This window comes from Pelodiscus sinensis, chromosome 4 (genome assembly GCF_052426305.1).
Source record: "Pelodiscus sinensis isolate ZL-2025 chromosome 4, ASM5242630v1, whole genome shotgun sequence".
Classification (NCBI taxonomy): domain Eukaryota; kingdom Metazoa; phylum Chordata; order Testudines; family Trionychidae; genus Pelodiscus; species Pelodiscus sinensis.
This window is the reverse complement of record NC_143055.1, coordinates 43989582-44011855: the sequence shown is the minus strand read 5'-3', so window position 1 is coordinate 44011855 and position 22274 is coordinate 43989582. Positions and strand designations below refer to the sequence as shown.

The window sequence follows — 22274 nt, the reverse complement described above, 5'->3', positions numbered from 1 at the left end:
CTGATTCAGCCGCTGCTGGTCAGTTTCAGCAGTGGCTGAATCAGGACGCCTGGGGCAGAGCAGCTGGGGTGCTGCTGGGTTGCTCCAGTAGCGCCGAGGAGCCGCGCTACTGGAGCAACCCAGCAGCACCCCAGCTGCTCTGCCCCAGGCGTCCCCAAGTCAGCCGCTGCTGAAACTGACCAGCGCTGACTACAGGAAGCCCGAGGCAAAGTTGCTCTGCCCCAGGCTTCCTGGAATCAGCCGCTGATCAGTTTCAGCAGCAGCTGACTTGGGGACGCCTGGGTTTCTGAAGTTGAATCTGTATGTAAGTCAGAACTGGCATCCAGATTCAGTCGCGGTTGAAACTGATCAGTTTCAGCAGCGGCTGACGCCAGTTCCGACTTACATACAGATTCAACTTAAGAACAAACCTACAGTCCCTATCTTGTACATAACCCGGGGACTGCCTGTAAAGCTAATTATTTGGGACATCTTGGTAACCAGCAATCATAGCATCATATAGCTGATAATCACCACAGGTGCTGTTGGCATAACACTTATTATTTTACAGTACATAAAATCATCACTATAAAGGTAGTTTTGATCAAACTGAACCAAAGAAAATAAGGTAGTTTGTTAGTACCTGTTTAAAAAAAATCCAGAAAAAGATAATTGGTTAAGAAAGTCAGGTAGACATTAGTTACTCTGGTGATAAATAAATAGAGTGAGAAGATTTACAATATGACTCATGCTTTTGCAGTCATTTTTTAATGTTCGTGATATTAACAATTGTTAATCTTAGTTAGGGTTACAGAAAACAGTTTTCAGTAATGAAAGAATATAAGATTTTAAAAACGGGAGGAGGGGACCCACAGTGATTCCCAAGGCTAAAGAGTTTTCATCAAGGACCTCATCCTGCAAACATCTGTGCATCTGAACAATGTAACTAGTGTGAGGAGTTCCACTGGGTTCAAATTCATTTACCAATAAACTAGTTTTTAGTGTTTCTGTGGGCAATATGTTTGCATTCTGTGACTAAAATTTTGCAGGCAGAGGTGATTGAACTTGAGAGGAATAAATGTAAGCTGGGAAAGCTTATACTGAGTTTGAAAGAATTAAAACAAGATAAATTACTCCAGTACTTGTTTGTAATGAAAGGTCTCCCTTGGAATAACACTGGCAATTTTAAAGTAGAAAAATATGTGTTTACCAGCTTGGGACTTTGGTATAATAAATACTTCAAATGTTTTGTGCACATTTATAGTTCAAGAGCCTATCTGGAAACATTTGCTCACAGTAGTAACTTTATTCATAGGAATGGTCCCTTTGAAGTCACAATTTAAACCACAATGTGTGATTGCCCATTGCTCCTACTTAGCTACAATACAAGCAAACTCAATTGCTTGTATATTACCTGATACCAAAATTAAGTAACATAGGATCTCTTTATGTAACCCTTCCTCCTTCAACCCTCAATTCCCATTCTGTTATTTGCCACTCACTGTGTAAGGTCTTAAATTGTTCTAGAGGGCACCTAGTATGCTTCTGAGCTCCATATAAATAATAACCCACCCTCAACCCCACTACAATTATCCCATACAAACCCATATGTAAGTTTTCTGTTTGGGGGAATAACCTAGTCCCGAGGATTTGACCCTAAATATTGTTTCCTCAAGTAGGTAAAGGGTATTTAATTCTATTCTGCAAAAATCCAAAGTAATTACATTTAGCACACCAGCTCCAGAGATTGCTATTGATTCAACTGACACCAATTCAGCATCACTGCATATTAGCCTTAATATATTAGATTATCGGTTTCAACAAAACCTCTGTTCATAAAAATGTTCATCAAAAAAATGGAGAGAGAATTTTAGTGCTCAAGAAAATGTCTGTCATCCCTGGAGACTGAAATCTTCTGCCAACAGAATACAACAGCACAAAGCACGACAGTATGAGCTTCCCTGCACTCTCTCACTCGTGGTCCTAAAATCTCTCTCTAGGAGCCAGCACGTTTAGGGATGAGGGAGCATGTCAGTCTTCTGTCCCATTCAGTCTTTGGCCCCTTTGCTGAGAGACACCAAATGCCAAATATGGCAGGTTTTCTGATGTAGCCACCTGTCTGCTGGGAACTGAGCTGAGACTATAAAATAAATGTTACATAAGACAGAGATCAACTATCATTTTTTCATCACTTCTAGACTGTGGAAGATGAATTTGAACAAGCAGAGGTGAAAGGTTCTTTTCTATTAATGGCCCCCTGCGTATTCCAGCCTTTATTCCCATTGCTAACATACTCCATTGGGGGTTTTACCTGACTAAGAACTGCAAGGGTTTGACCCTATGAGACTATTTCACAGATATGACAGGTTGCATTTGTGGTTAGCTAGAGGAAGAACTTCCGAAATATGAAAACAAACCATATTAGAAGAGTTTAAAACAAAATGTACAGCTACCTTTTTAAATTAAATAGACACTGTTCAGGTTTTATGTACAAAATTCTTAAGAGTCAGAATTCAGCATGGGAAGTTATGTCAACAGGGATTTCAGCCAAAGCGGAGGCTTTCTATCGTTAAATAAATGAGGACAAATAAACCAACAACAGAAATGAAAAATTAAAGAACATAGGTATTATCCATAAATCACCAGTTCAGGCTCATTCCAGTCATCTATGATCTGGCAGCCTAGAGTAAAATAGTTCATTTACAGTTTTTTGGGGAAAGGAGAGTTAGCTGTACTTTTCATGTTCAAAGGCATTATTCATGGAAAGGAAAAGCCAGCTCACATAGAAAGCTCACATCTGGCCCATCAGAAACACTAGCATGGTGATCCTATCAGAGGCCCTTTCTTGGCTTGCCTTCCATTTTCTATGTTGACTGACCTCTGGGCAAGAGAAGAAGTAATACAACTAGTAGGGTAAATAAGAGACTTCAAAAGATCCTGCATTCGTTAACGGAGAAGAGTTTCCTCCTCTTCTGTTTTCGGGCTTGATTGACTGCCGTTCGGACAGCGTACTCAAACACCTGCTGCACTCCCCTGTTGCTGAGAGAAGAACACTCCAAGTAGCCTTTAGCTCGGACTTCTCGGGCCAACCGCTTCCCATCAACTGAGCTGATGCAGGATAAATGATGGGGTCCTGTTTCCCGCTGGTCAGTCTGAGTGGCCACCACTAAAACCGGGGTTCGGGGCAAATGGTTTCTGATCTCACCAATCCATTTATTCCTCAGGTTTAAAAAGGAGTTGTGGTTGGCCACTGAATAACACATTAATACCACATCAGCCTGTTGGTATGAGATGGGGCGGATGCCTCTGAATGCATCACTGCCTGCTGTGTCCCAAAGGCCTAGGCTAATCTGAACACCATCCATGAAGACATCCACCCCTGTGTTTTCATACACTGTGGGCTTGTAGGCATCTGGAAAAGTCTCAGAGGTGAAACGTACCAAGAGTGATGTTTTCCCCACGGCAGCATCTCCCACCAACACACATTTGATTGAATCCAGCATTGTCTCAAATTGCACTTGAAAATGCACCGTTTCAACTCAGCAAGAGCAGGAGCCGTGGACAGAGGGTTCTCAGGGACCTTTTGAAATAATCTCCATTCAGTAGGAATTCATCCAGATTCTTTAACTTCTCAAGACCCAAGAGTTACACTGAAGTACAAAATCCCCTTCTCTCCCACACAACTGTGTGATGCTATCAGTTTAATGCTTCAGTGAGTAAAACGAGCTTCCTGAAACAGAAAAAATAAAATGGAACATTTATACACCGTCTTTGCTAGTAGTCCAGTGGAAATGCATCATTTATTGTAAATTCCTCCAGACAGCTATTTGGAAAGCTCCCAATAGTGTTCTAATATTAGTGTAATTCCCTCAAGCCACACAGATAGCATCAACTTATGAAGAAAAAAACAAAATCTTAGTAGGGTAAAAATTCAATAATTATCTTTCTCTAGTGCATTTCTCTATAACCATTTGTTATATTAGATACCATTTATATTTCTCACTCAGCAAAAATCAGTCAGGGACTGCACACAAATGAGAAGCAAAAAAAACCCAACACCTTATGTGGCCCCTTACTGAGGAGGAGAAAGACACTCCCTACATTCCGCTCACACGCCAGAGTGTAGGGGGACCCAGACTAGTAGATTTAGTGTACTCTAGCTTCACAGTGGGACAGCAGAGGGAGAGAGGGGAAGGGCTGGAGCACCAACACCAGCTTCCCAATGCCACATTTGGCCCCCGGGGGTCTCTACTCCTGTTTTAAAGAATGGACTAAGCCCCACTGACTTTTAATGAGGATAAGACTCCTGATATCCAAGTCCCTTTTGAAAATGCAAGTTAGGCTTTTTAGGCACTTCTGAAAATATATGCATCCTCCCCAGCAATACTCTCAAATGCAGTACATGATAAAAAGTACACATTAACTGATTTGATTATTTAAGTAATTCAACAATCAAAGACAATATGCAACCTCTCAGGTGACAATGAGGAGGCAGGGAGTCGTTAGATATAAATCTGTGTGACAGGAATCCTTTTGATTTTACAAATAGTGCAGTTACTTATGGAGGGAAAAAAACTGTTTAAAATCTCTGTTGCAAATCTCTTTTAAGAAACAGGCCAGAAGAGCAAAGCAAATAAATAAATATATTCCCCTCCCCAATGATTGTATTTTGTTATCAATATGCAATCAACTCAAAATGTAGTTAGCTTTTTAAAACGAATTAAAGTAGTTTCAGGTGTTACATCTGCTCAAGACCCTTGTCAGTGTTCAAGGCTTTACAAGCACATTTTCCTATTTTTGCAAATGTTTTTCTCTTCCCCAATTGCTCTATGAAAGAATCACACAAACAAGAGGTGGAAACTAACTGTCTGATTGTTCAGGGGAAACAGTGAAACTGACTATACATTAAAATGTTGTCAAATTCACTAACCAAAAATTGAAGGAAAAATAACTTTCTCTTTTTCTCTTTCTAGTCTTAGATGTTCGAATAATAATATCTTAAAAATATGAGTTCAATTGCTAAATTAGCAGTGCACACCCTCTTCCTGTATTAAGTAGGGAAATAGCTGTGGCGATTATTTGTACGGAAAGGAATTATTATTTAACAGTGAAGTATAAAAGAATGCTCTATAGTTTGCAGTAGCCAGCTCTAATTTTATTATCCCAGCATTCTGCTCTCCCACTCCTGGCTAAACATTTCTAATATATTTAGTACTTCAACTGATTTCATGAAGAAAACAAAAGCACCAGTTGATATTGCAATGCATATGACTAGGGCCAGGTCTATACTAGGGACAAAGCTGAACTAAGATACGCAACTCCAGCTATGTGAATAGTGTAGCTGAAGTCAACATACCTTAATTCAAATTTCTGCAGGGTCCCACCCCACTGTGGGAAGTTAAAGTGAGAAACTCTCCTGTTGACTTCCCTTACTGGACTACTGGAGTTGATGGGGACATGAACAACGATCAATTTAGCATGGCTTTACTAGACCCGCTAAATCAAACTCCAGGAAATCGATCTCCACAGCATCGATCTCCTGGGAAGTGGAGACAAGGCCTAGCACTGGCAGTGTAATTCACTGCTTCTTTTTTGTAATTGGGCAGTGTCCAATCTCCTATGGGATTGCCTATTACATGTACACCTTTCACATATTGTGCCACATGAGCCAACCAAAAGAAAATACAAAACATGCAAGCAATCTGACTTGTACTCAATGGAGTATTTTATTTTATAAATGGCTGTTTCAAACCCTCATAGCAATTTTCATACTGATTTCTAGTTACTGGTATTTAGAAGCGAGTAATTGCAACAGGCAGTATTTCTTGGTTTGCAAACACAATGTGCATTTCCAACCCTTACATGATGGATTCTGAGAATTTTGATAAAGACTGAATCATACCCAGGTATGCTCCAGTGTGTCAGGAAATGAACAAGACCATGAATGAAGAAATCTGCTCATGTTTTTTTTATGTCACAGAATGTCTGTGCAAGGATGTTAAAATGTTTTTACTCAGGTAAATGGGTAACTGCTTACACATGGAGAGGAAGGCAGCTCCCTTCATGTCCGGCTCCCATGAAGCCACCTATCCCCTGCCCCATGCCATTAACTCTGTATCTGTACACCTCTATCTCCCCTCTCCTCCCCACATACTGTGAAGGTTAACTGATTAGCCCAGGCTACTTTACACATTAATACTATCACATCCCTAATCTGGTGTAAAATTTACTTTTAAAACTGAGAATAGTAATTTGTAAAAGTTTAAGCCCCTTGGATCAGGTGTCTCATGGAATTCACTCAGAGAATTCCAAGTAAATAAAACTAGATTTTATATATATATATATATATATATATATATATATATATATATATATATATATATATATATATACACGAAAGTTGAAAAGCACACACTGAGGGTGCATCTATACAACACCCTTAGCTCAAAGTAAGATATACAATTTGTGCTATGCAAATTGCTTAGCTTATTTCAAGTGTATTTTGAAATAGCTTATTTCATAATTTGGCGCTGTCTACACAGTGCCAAATTTTGAAATAAATCACTATTCCAAAATTCCCCTTAACCCTCGTAGAATGAGGGTTACTAGGATGTCGGAATAAGCTGCGCGTTATTTTGAAATCTATTTTGAAATAATGGGCTGCTTCAGTAGATGCAGAATAGCTATTTTGGGATACTTCCCGCAGTGTAGACTTATCCTGAGTGTGCTGTCGAATATTTAAGCATGCTCATTAGAATGCTGCTATACTTAAAAACGGTGTCAATATTATCAGGATAAAGCCCTGTATTCCAGCGGCTTATAACTCATATATAACCATTTGCTTCCTGATAAAAATTCAGTATAAAAGAACTCCTCTCCTGAGCACACATTTCTTTAAGACACTTTCAGTCCTAGTAGTCTGGTTATCTTTAAGGTAGGGGGGAAGGCAAAAAAGAAGTTACTAATTAAAGATGCTTTTTGGTGTTCTCTTTCTAAACTAAAAAATGAGACACATAGGGTGGTATTCCATTTGCTCTTAGGCTGAATCTGTTACTTTGGATATTTTGGAAATAAAATAGAATGATTGCTAATATAGTAAAATCAGACTAATGAACCTATAACATGTGCTAGTACTGTCACATACTTACCAGTACGGATAATCCCATCACAAAAGCATATGACTGTTTTTAAAGTAAAGTGGGTCAAATGATAGGCCATAGATAAATGAAACTAAAAGGTACCCAACAAGGGTCATTTTCTGATTCTTCTTCAGTGGGTATGCCCAATGTCCCAAGGAACTCTACTCTGAGCTAGATCTGGCTTTATTTTTTCTATCAGCTGCCATTCCCACACTATCATATATTATACTCACTACATAAAAGCATATTAGATTTGGAATTTTAATTACACAAAAGCCAAAAATGTCCGATGTAAAATTCTCTCACAACTTTCACTGCACAAATGAGTGGTCTTATAGCACCTTAGAGACTAACAAAAATATATACATACTATTATGAGCTTTTGTGGGCACAACCCACTCCTCATCTGAAAAAGTGGGTTGTGCCCACGAAAGCTTATATGCATGATACTCTGCATATATTTTTGTTAGTCTTTAAGGAGCTGCAGGGCTACTCGTTTTTTTAAGTTACAAACTAACATGGCTACCCCTCTGCAACTGTCACTGTTATTGCCAAATACCAGTGCAAAACAGTAGGGTCTTGAATGACATGATCATACAACATATGTTCAGCATCGCAAAATTTCATCTACATCTATGAAAATTTACAAGAAAAGATGCAATTTAAGCATACATTGAACATGCACAGTTCATCTCACCGCTTCAGCCTTACTATACAAAGAATATTAAAGTTCAGTGTATGCAGTAAAAAAAAACCCACTACACTAGTAAAGTTAAAGCTTTACAAAAATAGTCAGTTTAAACCTAAATGAAAATAGGTACATGATGTACCCTTTCCTGCAATGGGTTCCAGGTAGGAACAGTGGCCTGATGACAGAGCACTCTTTTCAGGATCAGTACCCAAAAGAGTATATACCACAGAAAAACTAGCCTTACCTGTGGGGAAACAAATTGATTCAGGAATTTTTATAGCTTAATGAGGCAGGTTTAGTGGCTGAATTAAATGAGACTGTTTTTCAATTTCACTAGAAAAAAAATGCTGATATATAGTTTAAAGCATAGAGGGTCATTCAATGTGGTCAAACATCCACACGAAAGCACAACCCTGAACTCAGAAAGAGTCATCGGGAACTCCCACATTCTAAGCCTATCTTTGAAAATGGTTCTGGCCTTCTTTAGACTAGGATTTGGATTAGTTACTGTGTATACCAACAATAGTATAGATAAAGTCGTTAACACATGATAGTCTGATTGGCCAGCCAAACTGTTTTGAAGATTAAATACAGTGCATATGCTGAGTATCATCATAATTACCCTATCACCTAGTCATGCAACTGGAATTTACTGAAATCCCCATAACTAACAGTATCTGAACTGGTTATAGCACTGGCTTTAAAACTGCATAACTGACTGTTACTGAGAGTTGCTGCAGGGAAAGGATGCTGAGAAGTGCTCACATTGAAAAATACTTCCAAATGCTGAAGAGGGTTTAAATTGACTGCATAATACTTTGATCCATGGCCTATCCTTTCACCCATGTCTGTGGGACTTCTACCACAGAGAAAAGATAATGGTCCAAAGTAGGTCTCTGGGGGGCATCTACACAGTGCTGTAACTCGAAATAAGATATGCAATTTGAGCGACACAAATTGCGCATCTTATTTCAAAATAGCTTATTTCAAAATTTGGCATTGTCTACACAGCACCAAATTTCAAAATAAAGCGCTATTCCAAAACGTCCCTTATTCCTTGTAGAATGAGGTTTACAGGGACGTCATAATAGCAAGCCCAAAATAACAGGCTTGCTGTGAAGCTGTGGGATAGCTATTTTGGGATACTCCGGTATCCAGAAATAGCGCTGCAGTGTAGACATATCCTAAGTTTGCTTCTGTGCGATTCTCTCTCTGTGTATTATAGTTGTTGAACATTCAAATTGTACATCATACGTATAAATATATCTGTAAACCCTCTTATTTTCACAGAAAGGAGGCTCTTAAGAGTGCTGGTGAGGAAATAGCATAGAAGTGAAAATGTCTTCAGTATGCTTATGACATATAGCTAGGTATCTCCATCTCGACAGATATAGCCAGAACTGTGGACTGCAGCACTGTGTGGAGGTGACTAGGGAATGGATGAGGGCAAGCTGACTGAGAAGTGAATGCTGATTGGCTGAGAGAAGCAACCAGAAGATATGGCAGGAATAATACTGACCCCTTTGACTGAGGACACGGGTCTGCCATTGGTGGATCAGGTTTACAGACCAGGGAACTGGTTAAACTCCCAGATGCAGAGGCATAGCGATGGAGGTGCGGGGGAGGAGGAAAGTTGCCCCCCGGTGCCACACCAGGGGTTGCTGGGCTGGGGTAGAAGCACACAGCCTACCATGTCACGGCGAGCCCAGTGCTGGTGGGCCACGTGCTCCTTGCAATGAAGCCACTGAGGCAGGGCCGAGTAGCAGGAGTGGGCATCTTAAAGGTAGGGTTACCGTCTGATACCTGGCTCTGGGGGAGGGGAGGGGCATTAGGTTAGAGTGGGGCAGGCATGGCTGGGGGTGCCTGGCTCTGGGGGAGGGGTGGGTACATTGGGGATACTTATAATTTTTTTGTTTTTAAAAAAGGGGTACTTTATTTTAAAAAAGGTTGAGAAACACTGCTCTAAACAATTCCTTTTGGTCTCCCTGTTTCCTTGATCCTTTGGGCAAGTTGGGCAGGGAGCATTTTAGGTAAAAATATATCAGACGTGCACAGAGTGCCCGCTCTACCTCAGCTGGTGCTGGATAATCAGGTCCTCAATTCTAAAGGAGTTGGCATTACTGAGGTGATTGATCCTCCCACATTTTGTTGCAGATTTTCCAAAGAAAATGCTGGTGTTTTCTATAGGTCACCCATATCTCCCAGTCATAGCAGAGACTTGGGATTAACGTGGCTCTCTCAACTACAAGTCTTACTTATATGTGTTTGGATGTTGTGCTAGTGAACACCTGGCGAGGCAGTCTGCCAAAGGCGAGGCTGGTCTTGAATCTTGACATCTATGGCTTCAGTTGAATAGCTTGTGTGAAATTTGGAAGAGAAGCTCAGAGAAACATTTCTCCTTTACTTAAGGATAGAATCTCATGGCAGCCTGAAGGAAAAATGTCCTTGTGGCAGACAGAAAGCCAGGCTTGCAGTGTAACCTCAGCCTTAGGCTACTTATTGCTTCAAGAAAGTGAGGGTGATTCTCGTGTTGTGTGTTAGTTTTATTTCAAAGTTTTTATGAGTGTTATTTTAACAGGTAAGTTAATCTCTTACATTCATAAATATGATGTAGTTTATCACTGTGTGATGGTATGAAAAACAACTAGGTTAACTACGTAAGTAACTAGGCAGTTAGGAGCATTACAGATTGTTTACAATAAATTTGATACACTCAAAATCTTTTTACCTTTTATTCATTAAAGCAATGAGTTTTCATATAACAGTGGTTTTAAATGCTTGATTGAAATATGATGATGAAATTCATATTTTGGTTGTATAACAGTTATTTCCTATGTGTTTTATAAAACTTACATATTTTAAGCACTTGACATTTTTTATTAAAAGACATGAACCTAATGAGAACGGGATACGAACAAGTTAAAGAGAAAAAATTATTTAACAGAATGTAAACCACAAAAACTATAATTTATATATTGTCTGTAGTTACGATCTACTAACTGATCTACTAACTGATCTCAGTATCAGTGGATAGTAGTAGTATTTGTTCTTTTTTATATACGTTCTTATTTTTTGCTGACTTAGAAACAAACAACAGATACATAGTAACAAATGATCAGGGGTGCAAATTTTGCCTTTGCCCCCGGGCACATAACAGCCTCACCACACCTCTGCTCAGATGCTACTAGAAGGTCAAGTAGTTGCTACGGTTTGGATCAGTTTGTTTTCATCTCTGCATGGGCCCAAGGCAGTGTCTGTTTCTTTCAGATAAAAACTGAAAGAACTGTCATACACTGACAACTCTGTCAACCCAACATTAGACTACTGCAATATGGGCTACATCTTAAAACCATTTGGGAAATGCAACTGGTGAAAAATCCCCACTTCCTAGGAAGGGTTTCTTTTCATGAAGATGTTAAACCAGTGGCACTTAGACTGAGGTTCAGAAGCCGCAAGTATCTCCATTATGTGCTTCCTGCGGTTCTTTGCAACACATTATATTAAAACACCGTGTAATTTAATTATAAATGTAAATTATTAACCAATCAGGATGCTTTTACTGTGTTAGTAACCAATTTTTGTTGATAAAATGATAATACTTGCTCAGTCATTTTGCTGATTATATGTAGACACACATACACTAAATATGTTCCCGTCATTCTATTTAAAGAGGAATATACAGTGCTAGGGTAAGTAAAAACAATACATGTAGACTACTGTGACTCTTTTGGGTAATGTCAATCATTAATTTAGCTCCTGAACCAGTGGGGTTGTGTATTGCTGTCTTAAACCACTGTTCTATGAGCTACACTAACTGCCTATTTGTAGTACAATTTTAAGATGTTGCTTTTGACCTGTAAAATCCTATATGACCTACCTATCTATGGCTACGTCTGCACTGCAGCTAATAAGCATGATTCCAACACAGGTAAACAGATTAACCATAGCTCAGGTTGAGCTAGCAACTAAAACTATCAGTGTGGACACTGTGGTGCTGGTGGCAGATTGCTTAGTCACCACAGGCTAAGCCCACCTTGTCCTCTTAGTAAAATGAGAGATGAAGTCCCATACTGTAAGTATTTGTGTCTGATCACACTTTTGATACAACAACATGCAAATTAAAAATGTGTACCCATGAATTAGAACAAACTTAAAAGGTCAAAAACATCTGAGTAAAGGGTTGAAATTTATAGAGTTCCTGAACTAGTGAAGTCAATGGCAACTGAGAGTGCTGCATGTCTCTGATAATCAAGGCATGGATCAGATGGACCCTTAAACTGCCTTGTTTTCATTTTGCTTAGGTATGGCATATCATACGAAATGTCAGATGGGCACCCAAACAAAGAGTTAATGCACAACAGCGCATGTAAGTGACTAATTTTTAACACTAGCCCCTGTGTCCTGCACAAATTCATATGTGGTTAATTCCTGAAGGTGATAGTCTCCTTTTACCTGAGGTAGGGAAGGGGATAACACAAGTCTCTGGTCCTTTGAAGTCAATGGAAAGGGAATGTTGGATCACACCCTAAGAGGGTAATGCATTGGCCTTTTATTAGTTATCTGAATAGGGGTGAACTTCATCCATTGTTCCATGTAAAATTGTTCTTGTACACTGTATATTAGACAAAATAGCTTGTGTTTCCTATCTTCCTATACCTTTTTGTTCTATGCTGTCAAACAGTTCAAAAGTACCTATCAAAATGGGACCTTTGTCCTTGACTGGGAGGACTTCAGACACTACCATAATAAAAAGCATTATGCTATTTTATTTTATTAACCCCAAAATATAGATTTGTATACCTCCCTGTCATACACATAAAAACCTCCAAATGTTAAAAAGTCTGGAAAAGCATCTGAAAACTGTCCAGCCAATTCTCCTCGTCCTGTGTAATAACAAATCATCCACTAGTAATGCAGCCACTGTTTTTTATCCACTCAGATTTTAGCTTTGCCTTGTTCTTTCATTGTTTAATTGAACAAAGGTGTTGGTTGCTAAATTAGGGGTGTGTTTGTTCCTTACAAAGTATAAATGATAGGCTTTAAAAATTATAGGCACTCAAATCGCAATCCTGCTGCTTCTGTCTTTAGCAGGAGTAGGAGCAAACGCCCTGTGTTCAGTATGTTATGTAATATTTATATGTACTTTATTACAGTGGGATGTGCTCAGAGGGGAAAATTAATAGTGCAAGTACAGAATTAGAATGTCTTATGGAGGCATATGGGGTATTGGTGTGATTTTGATTGGTTTTGGTGCTGTTGTTCCAAGTATGGGAATGTGGGTATAAAATATTGTATGCTGAATTTGAAACTTTTGTGTAAAAAATAACATACATTATATGTACCTTTAAAAAGAATGGTCCTGTAGCACTTTGTTGTTTTTAAAGGTTTTTTTTAAGTTACAAACTAACATGGCTACCCCTCTGAAACTTATCTGTACCTAGTTAGCAAATCACTTTATAAAGCACTTCGTGTATGGAAGGTTATAATAATTATTATTATTATCATATTTTCCTGCATTTGTTGGTTTAACCTTTCTAACTATTTATTTTGTATTTCACTTTTTTTGTATTTAATTTATATATGGCTACTTTGCAAAGTCTATTCCATAATCTAATCTTCATGTACTTTACACCAGGCAGTTGTAAAACTGGTGTAAAAGCACAATTGCAGATACACAGGAAAGGCTCCTTTCTCACATTCATAGCTTCCCTAAAATGCTTTATTTTCACATACACAAAAACCATTTTGAATACAAAAAGTATATGCTGAAGTCCCTTTTCGGGACTCACAAAGAATCACAGTAAAGTCAGTGGTTCTTCATGTGGATGTAGGAACCTGTGAGCATAAATCTTATGTCGGGGTCAGGGTTGCAATTCTGACCAAAAAGAAGAGCTGTCATGCTTTTATTTATTTAATTTATATTTATTTTCAGAGGAACACATGCTGAACACAAAGAATCAGATTTACATTGGTTATACACTATTTATTCCCTGGTGTAAGTCTTTATGGAATTTGGCCTGGGAATACCTGTTTTATTCATTTTCTGTGCAACCTTAATATTCTGTCACTTTTATTTAAAATGTGAAATATTGCAAGCAGCATTGGGTCATATGGAATAGTTTAGGAAGAAAAAAACCTCTCAAGAGTGAATTTTCCAACTTCTCTCCGCTACTAAAAAGAGATACTTTATATAGAGCCCTCCTTTTCTCATGCCCCACTACAGTTTTTGTCAGATCTCATTTTAGATTTTTATAGGTGGAATACATTTTTTTTCATCTAGTGAATAGATAATACATGTTGCCATGCCAGGATATACTTTGGCAGTGTTTCTGCTCTCTGAGGGTAGTCAGAATTCAGGAAAAATTTTAAAGTTTTTCTTTATTGACAAAAGAAGTCTTAGCACATTTTGCATGGAATCAGCCATTTAATATTAAAGAGACAATTTTATTGGCAACATGGCTGAACGCCACATTTTGGACTTGTATATCAACATTTGCAAATTTGGTTTATTTGACTCTTCAGGGCTTGGTCAAAGCCCATCTGGACGTTTTATAACAATCTCCCATTCAGCATTAAAACCTTATTGAAACATCAATGAATATTCAATTCTTGTGTTAGTTTGATAATAGTGAAATGTCCCATGTTGAAAAGCTTTTGTTTAATTTGTTTTAAACATGCCTTTGTAAAAAGAGGAAATAAAAAATAGAAAATGTGATTGAAGGAAGACGCTATAAATTATTCAATATACGCCACTGAAATAATTTGAAATAATAGCTAGGCGTAAAACTTTCCAATAGCATAACCATTGTAAATAGAAATATCCAAAGTGCAATGTATCTATATTTCTACTTATCTCCAAATTGACTTTCATCAGAAGGGAAAACATTTGCCTTTATTGTTAGAGTAAAAGACTTTAGGACTTTTCAAAGTCCATGGATATGAACGACAAGAAAAAAAAATCTTTAACTACAACCCTGGTTGCATGAAGAGAATCAGCCTTATTTATAACTTTTAAGTAGACAAGTGTAACCTTCAAAATCCATATAATTTGCCAGGAATAAATGTTACCACTAGCTCAAATTGGGGTAAATTTCACCTATTTTATATTAATTTTCAACTTTGCAAACACGTGTGTACTGAAAACAGTGTCGTGCATTACCATTAACCACAACATTCATTCTGGGCTCTGCTGCAAGAGAAGATGTTCTTTCCTTTCCCATGTATGTCGGGTCTTTCCCACATGGTGTGTCATCAGTGGTGCCCCTTTGGGAAACTCCCAAAACCAACAACAGCAGCAATTTTTTGTTTTAAACATTTTTAAACATTTGATTTGTCTATTTTACTGACCCATGTGGATAAAAGTCTCTCTCTTCGGGTCATTTCCATTCTCATCTAATATGAATACATAACTGCCATTGTTTCCTGCAGAGGGAAGGGAGTTGGACAGAAGTATCCTAGGCAAAATAGGGCCCCTTGCATAAAAGGTATGTTTGTCTATATATATGTATACATAGGTAATTAAGAAAGGTAACCTAATGTGTGATAACTGGAGAACTAGAAACAAACAAGTTTTTTTTATATAAGGTGGGGCATACTCCCTTTTCTTTTGCCATACAAATAGATAAAATCCTTGCTCAAATTCTGCTCTTAATTCCATTGGTGCAGTCCCATTAATATCAATAGGGGTATTCTGATATAACTGACAGCAGAGTCTCTCAGTTGTCCACCCTTTCTCTGGAGAGAGATACATTTTAGACCTAATTATACAGCTGCTTTGTACAAAAGGTTCCCATTGTTCATATTTCACCGCTACATAACGAGACTCTTTATCTCCATATTATTCTCTCAACACAGATTACAACTCATTTGTGTGTTGGGGGAGTCTTTTGGTTAACATTAGAAATGAAGCACGATTTAATTATGCTAAATAAATATAAGAATGCTTAATTTTATGTGAAAGGGGTCATGGCAAGTCATGGAGCTCAAATTTGTTATATGTTCCCAATACATAGAGGGACATTTGTGCAATATTTTAAAATGTGTTCCCAATGGTGGATTTGACAGAGTAACAACCACTCTCCCTATCTTCATGCCTAGGTGGGAGAAAGATCCCAAAATTATTTTCTGACATTTTTATGGGATCATAGCAAGATGATAGTCGAAAACCACTGTTTTAATACATCCAGCTGAAGCTAGTAAAAAAATTAAAATCTACGTGTGTGGAAAAACTCTGAAACATCAAAGTTATGTTCCTTCTTAAGTGTTTGAAACAGACCCATTTTTAATATTTTAGAAATTGTTCATAATTTTATTAATTTTGTTCCACAAATTATTTTTAAATAAAAACTTTACTGAAAAGGTTATTGGAGGTTTTCATTTAATGGTAAACAAAAAATTGCAACAACTGCTCATATAATGTTTCCATTATTTTTCGCTATAAAACCATGAAATATTTGCAACAAAAGAAATATATAATTTAAAAAAAAAAAGGCCATTTTTTCAGCTAACTATGTTTTCTTTGAAAAATTTCAACCAGGTCCATGAAGTAAGACTAAGATGAGAGAAAGGTTAATGTGTTGCTCTCACATGCCCTTATGATTTTTTTGATTGGTTACCATATTTCACACTATCCATGGGGCTACCCGGAAAGACCAGTCAGAAGCTACTGCTAGTGCACAGACCGCAAATATGTTGCTTTGCAAGACCAGCCATAGGGAGCTCATTACACCTCTATTCTATTGATTTCCGGTTTCCTCTGGGTATAATACAAAGAGTTCATTTAGGCCTTTATGGTTTAGCTATATCTGGCCAAGAGATTGACTCTCTTTTGTCCACCACTGAGATCAGTTGATTCTTTCACAATATCGGTTCCAAGATTTGTGTGAATAGGGGCTGCTGTGAGGGTATTTTGCTCTGGAACTCACTTCCCACATTGGGCAGACAGGGCCAGAACTTGTTGAACATCATCACATGATGTCAAATTCATCTCTCTACTCAGGATTTACCTGAGCAGGTTGGTCAGATCCTTAAGAATGTCTCTGGGAACGTCATGTCTACACTATAGCTGCTACAGCCTCACAACCAAGCACTACAGTGCTGCCACCATACCATAGATGCTTCCTACACTGCTGGAAGGGGGTTTTCCATCCATGTCATTAAGCCATCTCTATTAGAGATGGTCACCAGATCTACAAAATAATTCTTCTATTGACTTAGCTACATCCACATTGGGTGTTAGATTGATCTAAGTATGGTTTTTCACAGCCCTGAGCAATGTAGTTATGCCAATCTAAGGCCTGGTAAATGTCCAGTGGTAACTGGCTGGGGCAGAAGACTTACATTTATGCTCTTACTCTGGCAGATAGACATGTGAGACATGTCCTTGATGTAGCTAATCATTGGCAGAAAAATGTTTGACGTCTGAATCTCATTTACACTACAGCCAATTTACAGTGTACAGGGTGAAGCCCTTAACAGGGGCATACATTATACTTATACTAAATTTAAGGCAACTTGGTATTGGGAGAACTGAGTAAATTGGTCTTAGTATAAATGGGAGTCAGGCCCATATATTACAATTTAATAGTTAACGAGCTAAGTGGCTTAGACAATGGGTGGAGTACACAAACACATAAAATGGCTAATTTTAGAGCATCTAGTTTAGTGAGGGTAAATCCCTAAAGTAAATTCAGCCAGTTCCTCCTTACAAGAGTACTTCTTGTTGTAGAAAGTAAACTCATGTTATGCCTTCCTATAATTTTAGATATGACCAACATCTAAACAGTACATATGTGTTACACGTCCCTGTCTCTTTGATTAGATTGGATTCAATTCTGTGATAATATTTATGTCATTGTTTGATGGATGAGATTAAACCACATTTGGAAATCACTTTCACATTTATGGTCACTTCAAAAGTTAAATTAACTTATTTTTATAAAAAAATCTGTTAGGTTTTTTTTTTATAAATGCAAACTACTATACAACCCAATGCAAAGTTCCACCTTATTTCTACTGCAGTAGGACACAGGCATCCACTAAGTACAGCAAAAAGCAGGCAGATCAGCTTCAAAAGAATCATCTAGCCTTTTTTTATCCTACCTTTCCACTCTGAAAATATTTTCTTAGGGACAAATCTGTGTTAAAGATGGTCTCTTCCAGATGGTCACAGTCCCACTCTTATGCCGTATATATACTAAATGGAAACAGTACTGGAAGAAAAGGATATGAAAATTTAGAATTACATTCAGATTTGTTACAGGTATCTGAGAGAAATCTAGACCTGGCTGCATCCGATGAATATTATATGATCTAGCAACCTTACACTCTATCTTTATCCACTTCTGATGTTAGCTACCTTAAGGTGACCATTATCTAATGGTTTATACATTCGGAGGAGCAGCCCCTGCAAACAGAAGCTTGAAATGAGTGAATATATCTAGGTCGTATATATATAAAACGAGACCATGTGTCGTGAAAATAACGTGCTTGTTCTATAGAAGAGAGGAGTAGCATGGACCAGAAAGAAGAAAACTATGTTTGTGGCCATTTATAAAGGCATGTTAAAGACTTCATTGTCAAAGTGAAGTGAAAAATCATTAGGATCCTAGTTGGACCAGGGTTCAACAGAAATTAGGAATGGAGATAAAATAAATCAGCAAATTAAAAACCTCTTTAATGCTAACTTCAGTTCATAAAAGATTAATATTTCACTTCTTTGAAAAAATTATTGCAAAATAATTCTCATTCTAAATTAAAATAAAACAGATTTTACCTCAGTGACCATTTATTTCAGAAACAATGGATGGAATTCTCCTTTTATTTGTACCAATTTTACACACGTATTCTCCAGTTACTTTAATGGAGTTATTAATGATCTACACTACTATCAATTAGATCATAATCAAACCCAGGATTTTTAGATTAATTTGTTTTCTATCTTTATACTTGCATTGACTAACATATGAAGTTACTGGTACATTCAATCTCAATTATGGCTTTCTTTTATAATGAGTTGTTTTAGGCTGCGTACCAAAAAATATTAAAACACAATCAAAAAATGCAGGAGAATCAGTACATTCTTTTCATGCAGAAGTTGAAAATTAACCTAAAATATAATAAAAAATCCAGGGGGAGTGCAGGGATTAGGTTGTCTTTTAATGTGATATCACAATAAGGAATGTTCTGTTTTGTATTAAAAGTTAAAGTATTTGTAGTTTTCAAATCAAGTTTTGTAAGCTGAAACAATGGTGGCAGCTAAAAACACTAATCTTGATCTAAAATACATATTTATATGAAGACATTTCGGGTGGGAAAAAAGCTCCAAAACTCAGACACAGGATGTTGAACAGTGCTCTTGAAAATAAATGTTACGGAAGTCATATACTCTTACTGCAAGTAGAGGATAAAGAAGAAAATGGGAGCTCTATTTTTTGTTGTTTTTTTCAATAGAATTATCCTTGGTACATTAGCAGTAAATTTTCTTTTTTCTTAGAAGGGGGTTAAAAGAGGAGGGAAAAAAGAAGAGGACCACATACCTTCCAAATAAGCCTGGTGTAAGATGAGTTTGGTTTAGCTGGTGAAAGGGCAGCAGAGAAAAATGTAATGTGATGAAAAATAAGCCAGTGGTTTAATTCAAGTCAGCTTCCTGAAGAGTTCTTCTTAGCTCTGCCTATGTGGCTTTTGCTGTGGGTTTGTGTGTCCTTTTCTCTCTGTGATGACTCCACGAAGGTATATGTAAAACCAACTCAGAGAGGGGGGAGGGGACACAGCAAGGCTCTGATGCATAAAGATTTCTCTCTGCAGCTTGCTGTTTCCACATCCACCTCCCTTCTGTTGCTGCTATTACTAACCCCACACACTAGCAGACAGTTAAAGGAAGAGAAAGCAGTTCAACAACTGTCCACGAGTCTGGTCTATAATTCAAACTTTCATCTGTTGAACAAAGAATTTATTTCTTTGCAGACTTAGGCCTATCAAGGTTGTTTCCCCTATGCAGAAAATGGGGGCCTACAAGAGACTTTAAAACACCTTGTTGTTAAAGGTTTCTGTTTAAAAATTCCCCAAGGTCACAGATTCCCTTACTTTGGGTGAAATGCTGCTACCACCTAAAAGGAAAAAACACTTTGAGAATTTAGGAAGACGTACTTGGGAGAGAAGGTGGAGTTGTTGACTTGGCCCTGTCTGCATCACAACTGCTCCCACACCATGTTCTGATGCGTGTCATAGTACAGAGTCAGATGGGTACCCCCTGAAGCTTCTAAAAGCTTCCTGACACTCCCCAGACCACTTAAATGCACTTGGTTGCTTCTTCCTTGTCAGGTCTATCAGCAGAGCAGCAATCTCACTGAAGTGTTATACAAATCACCTGTAATATCCTGCCAAGCCTCGGAATGATTGTATCTCTTTTTTTTTACTAAGGGACAGCACAATTTTGGATAGCCTCCACTTTAGTCTATAGAGGGTTCCAAGGTAAGTCACGCTATTTAGGACACTTTCTAGTCTTAACTGTCAGCCCTGCCTCCTTTATGCACTGGAAAACAGCTTGCAGGTGCTTTTGGTAGCCACGTTGTCCAGATAGGCTATTGGAAGGTAATCTTAGGAAGGTTGCAAGTGCATTGCACAGCCTCAAAAGGGAGAACATTAAATTCATACAGCCCTATATGTATAACAAAAGCTGACCTTTCCTTGGCTGATTCATTCAGAGTTACCTGCCAGTACCCTTGGTTAAGTCTAGAGTGGAGGTGAACTGGCACATGCCAGTTTCTCCAATAGCTCATCTGTGCATGGCACTGATAGTTTCTGAGCGAGTTACAGCATTTAGCTTTGGCAGTCCACGCAAAAGCAGATTTCTCCATCTGGTTTGGGAACTAGGACCATTGGAGAGGCGGATTACACTCATTTCTAACAAGTCCTTGATGTCCTTCTTTATAGAGATTTTGGCTGATGGAACTATCCAGTAGGGTTGGGGTCTTATTGGGTGAGCTTCATCTGTGTTAATGGAGTTGTACACTCATTCAGTCCATCCTGGGATGGCTGAAGACATTGGTGCAAAACTGATGTCCAGTTTCTTGATTTGCTGCCATTGCTCATGGCCAACGCCCATGGAAAAGGTTACTTCTTCAACATTACACTTGCCTTTCTCTTCATAGTAGACTCTTTCAGGCCACTCAGCATCATCTCTTCTGGGCTGTGAACTGAAGAGTCTTGATTTCTTGGGAATAAAAGGGTTTTAGAGAATTAACATGATCTTTGGCTTAAGGTGAGGGTCTGGCGTCTGAGGTAATTTCTGCTCTCTGCACTTTCAGACCATCCCACAATGCTTCCATCTTATTGGCCTGGAACAGCTTCAAGACAGTAACAGGAAACTTGAAATGGCAGATATGCTTAATGACTTCTTTGTTTCGGTCTTCACTGAGAAGTCTGATAAAGGAATGCCTAATATAGTGAATGCTAGTGGGAAGGCGGTAGGTTTAGAAGATAAAATAAAGAAGAAGAACAAGTTTAAACTCACTTAGAAAAGTTAGATGTCTGCAAGTCACCAGGGCCTGATGAAATGTAGCTTAGAATACTCAAGGAGCTGATAGAGGAGGTATCTGACCCTTTAGCTATCATCTTTGGAAAATCATGGAAGACAGGAGAGATTCCAGAAGACTGGAAAAGGGCAAATATAGTGCCCATCTATAAAAAGGAAAATAAGAACAACCCAGGAAACTACAGACCAGTTAGTTTAACTTCTGTGCCAGGAAAGATAATGGAGCAAGCAATTAAGGAAATCATCTGCAAACACTTGGAAGGTGGTAAGGTGATAGGGAACAGCCAGCATGGATTTGTAAAGAACTAATCATGTCAAACCAATCTGATAGCTTTCTTTGATAGGATAATGAGTCTGGTGGATAAGGGAGAAGTAGTGGATGGGGTATACCCAGACTTTAGTAAGGCATTTGATAAGGTCTTGCATGATATTCATATTAATAAATTAGGCAAAAACAACTTAGATGGGACTACTATAAGATAGGTGCATAACTGGCTGGATAACCATTCTCAGAGAGTAGTTATTAATGGTTCACAATCCTGCTGGAAAGGTATAACAAGTGGGGTTTCGCAGGGGTCTGTTTTGGGACCGGTTCTGTTCAATATCTTCATCAATGATTTAGATATTGGCATAGAGAGTACGCTTATTAAGTTTGCAGATGGAAGGGGTTGCAAGCTGGGAGGGGTTGCAACTGTTTTGGAGGACAGGATAATAATTCAAAATGATCTGGACAAACTGCAGAAATGGTCTGAGGTAAACACGATGAAGTCTAATAGGGACAAATGCAAAGTACTCAACTTAGGAAGAAACAATCAGTTTCACACATACAGAATGGGAAGCGATTGTCTAGGAAGGAGTACAGCAAAAAGGGATCTAGGGGTTATAGTGGACCACAAGCTAAATAAGAGTCAACAGTGTGACGCTGTTGCAA

At 38.2% G+C, this 22274-nt stretch overlaps 1 protein-coding gene across 2 annotated transcripts; it reads right to left on the bottom strand.

Annotated features, from left to right (window-relative positions):
• Positions 1–415: 415 nt before the first annotated feature.
• RHOH (ras homolog family member H) lies at positions 416–19982 on the bottom strand. 2 transcript variants are annotated; one of them, XM_006129495.5, is made up of 3 exons: positions 19347–19982; positions 17911–18020; positions 416–3709 (listed from the first exon to the last, which is right to left on the bottom strand). In XM_006129495.5, the coding sequence occupies exon 3, from the start codon at positions 3480–3482 to the stop codon at positions 2907–2909; it is 576 nt and encodes a 191-aa protein (XP_006129557.1). In that variant the 5' UTR covers positions 3483–3709; positions 17911–18020; positions 19347–19982; the 3' UTR covers positions 416–2906. The 2 variants fall into 2 exon arrangements, with proteins under 2 accessions (XP_006129557.1, XP_014432240.1); XM_014576754.4 differs by lacking the exon at positions 17911–18020.
• Positions 19983–22274: the final 2292 nt, after the last annotated feature.

Excerpts from the sequence above, each read along its gene's own strand:
- RHOH (XM_006129495.5), bottom strand. The coding sequence starts at position 3,482 with ATGCTGGATTCAATCAAATGTGTGTTGGTGGGAGATGCTGCCGTGGGG.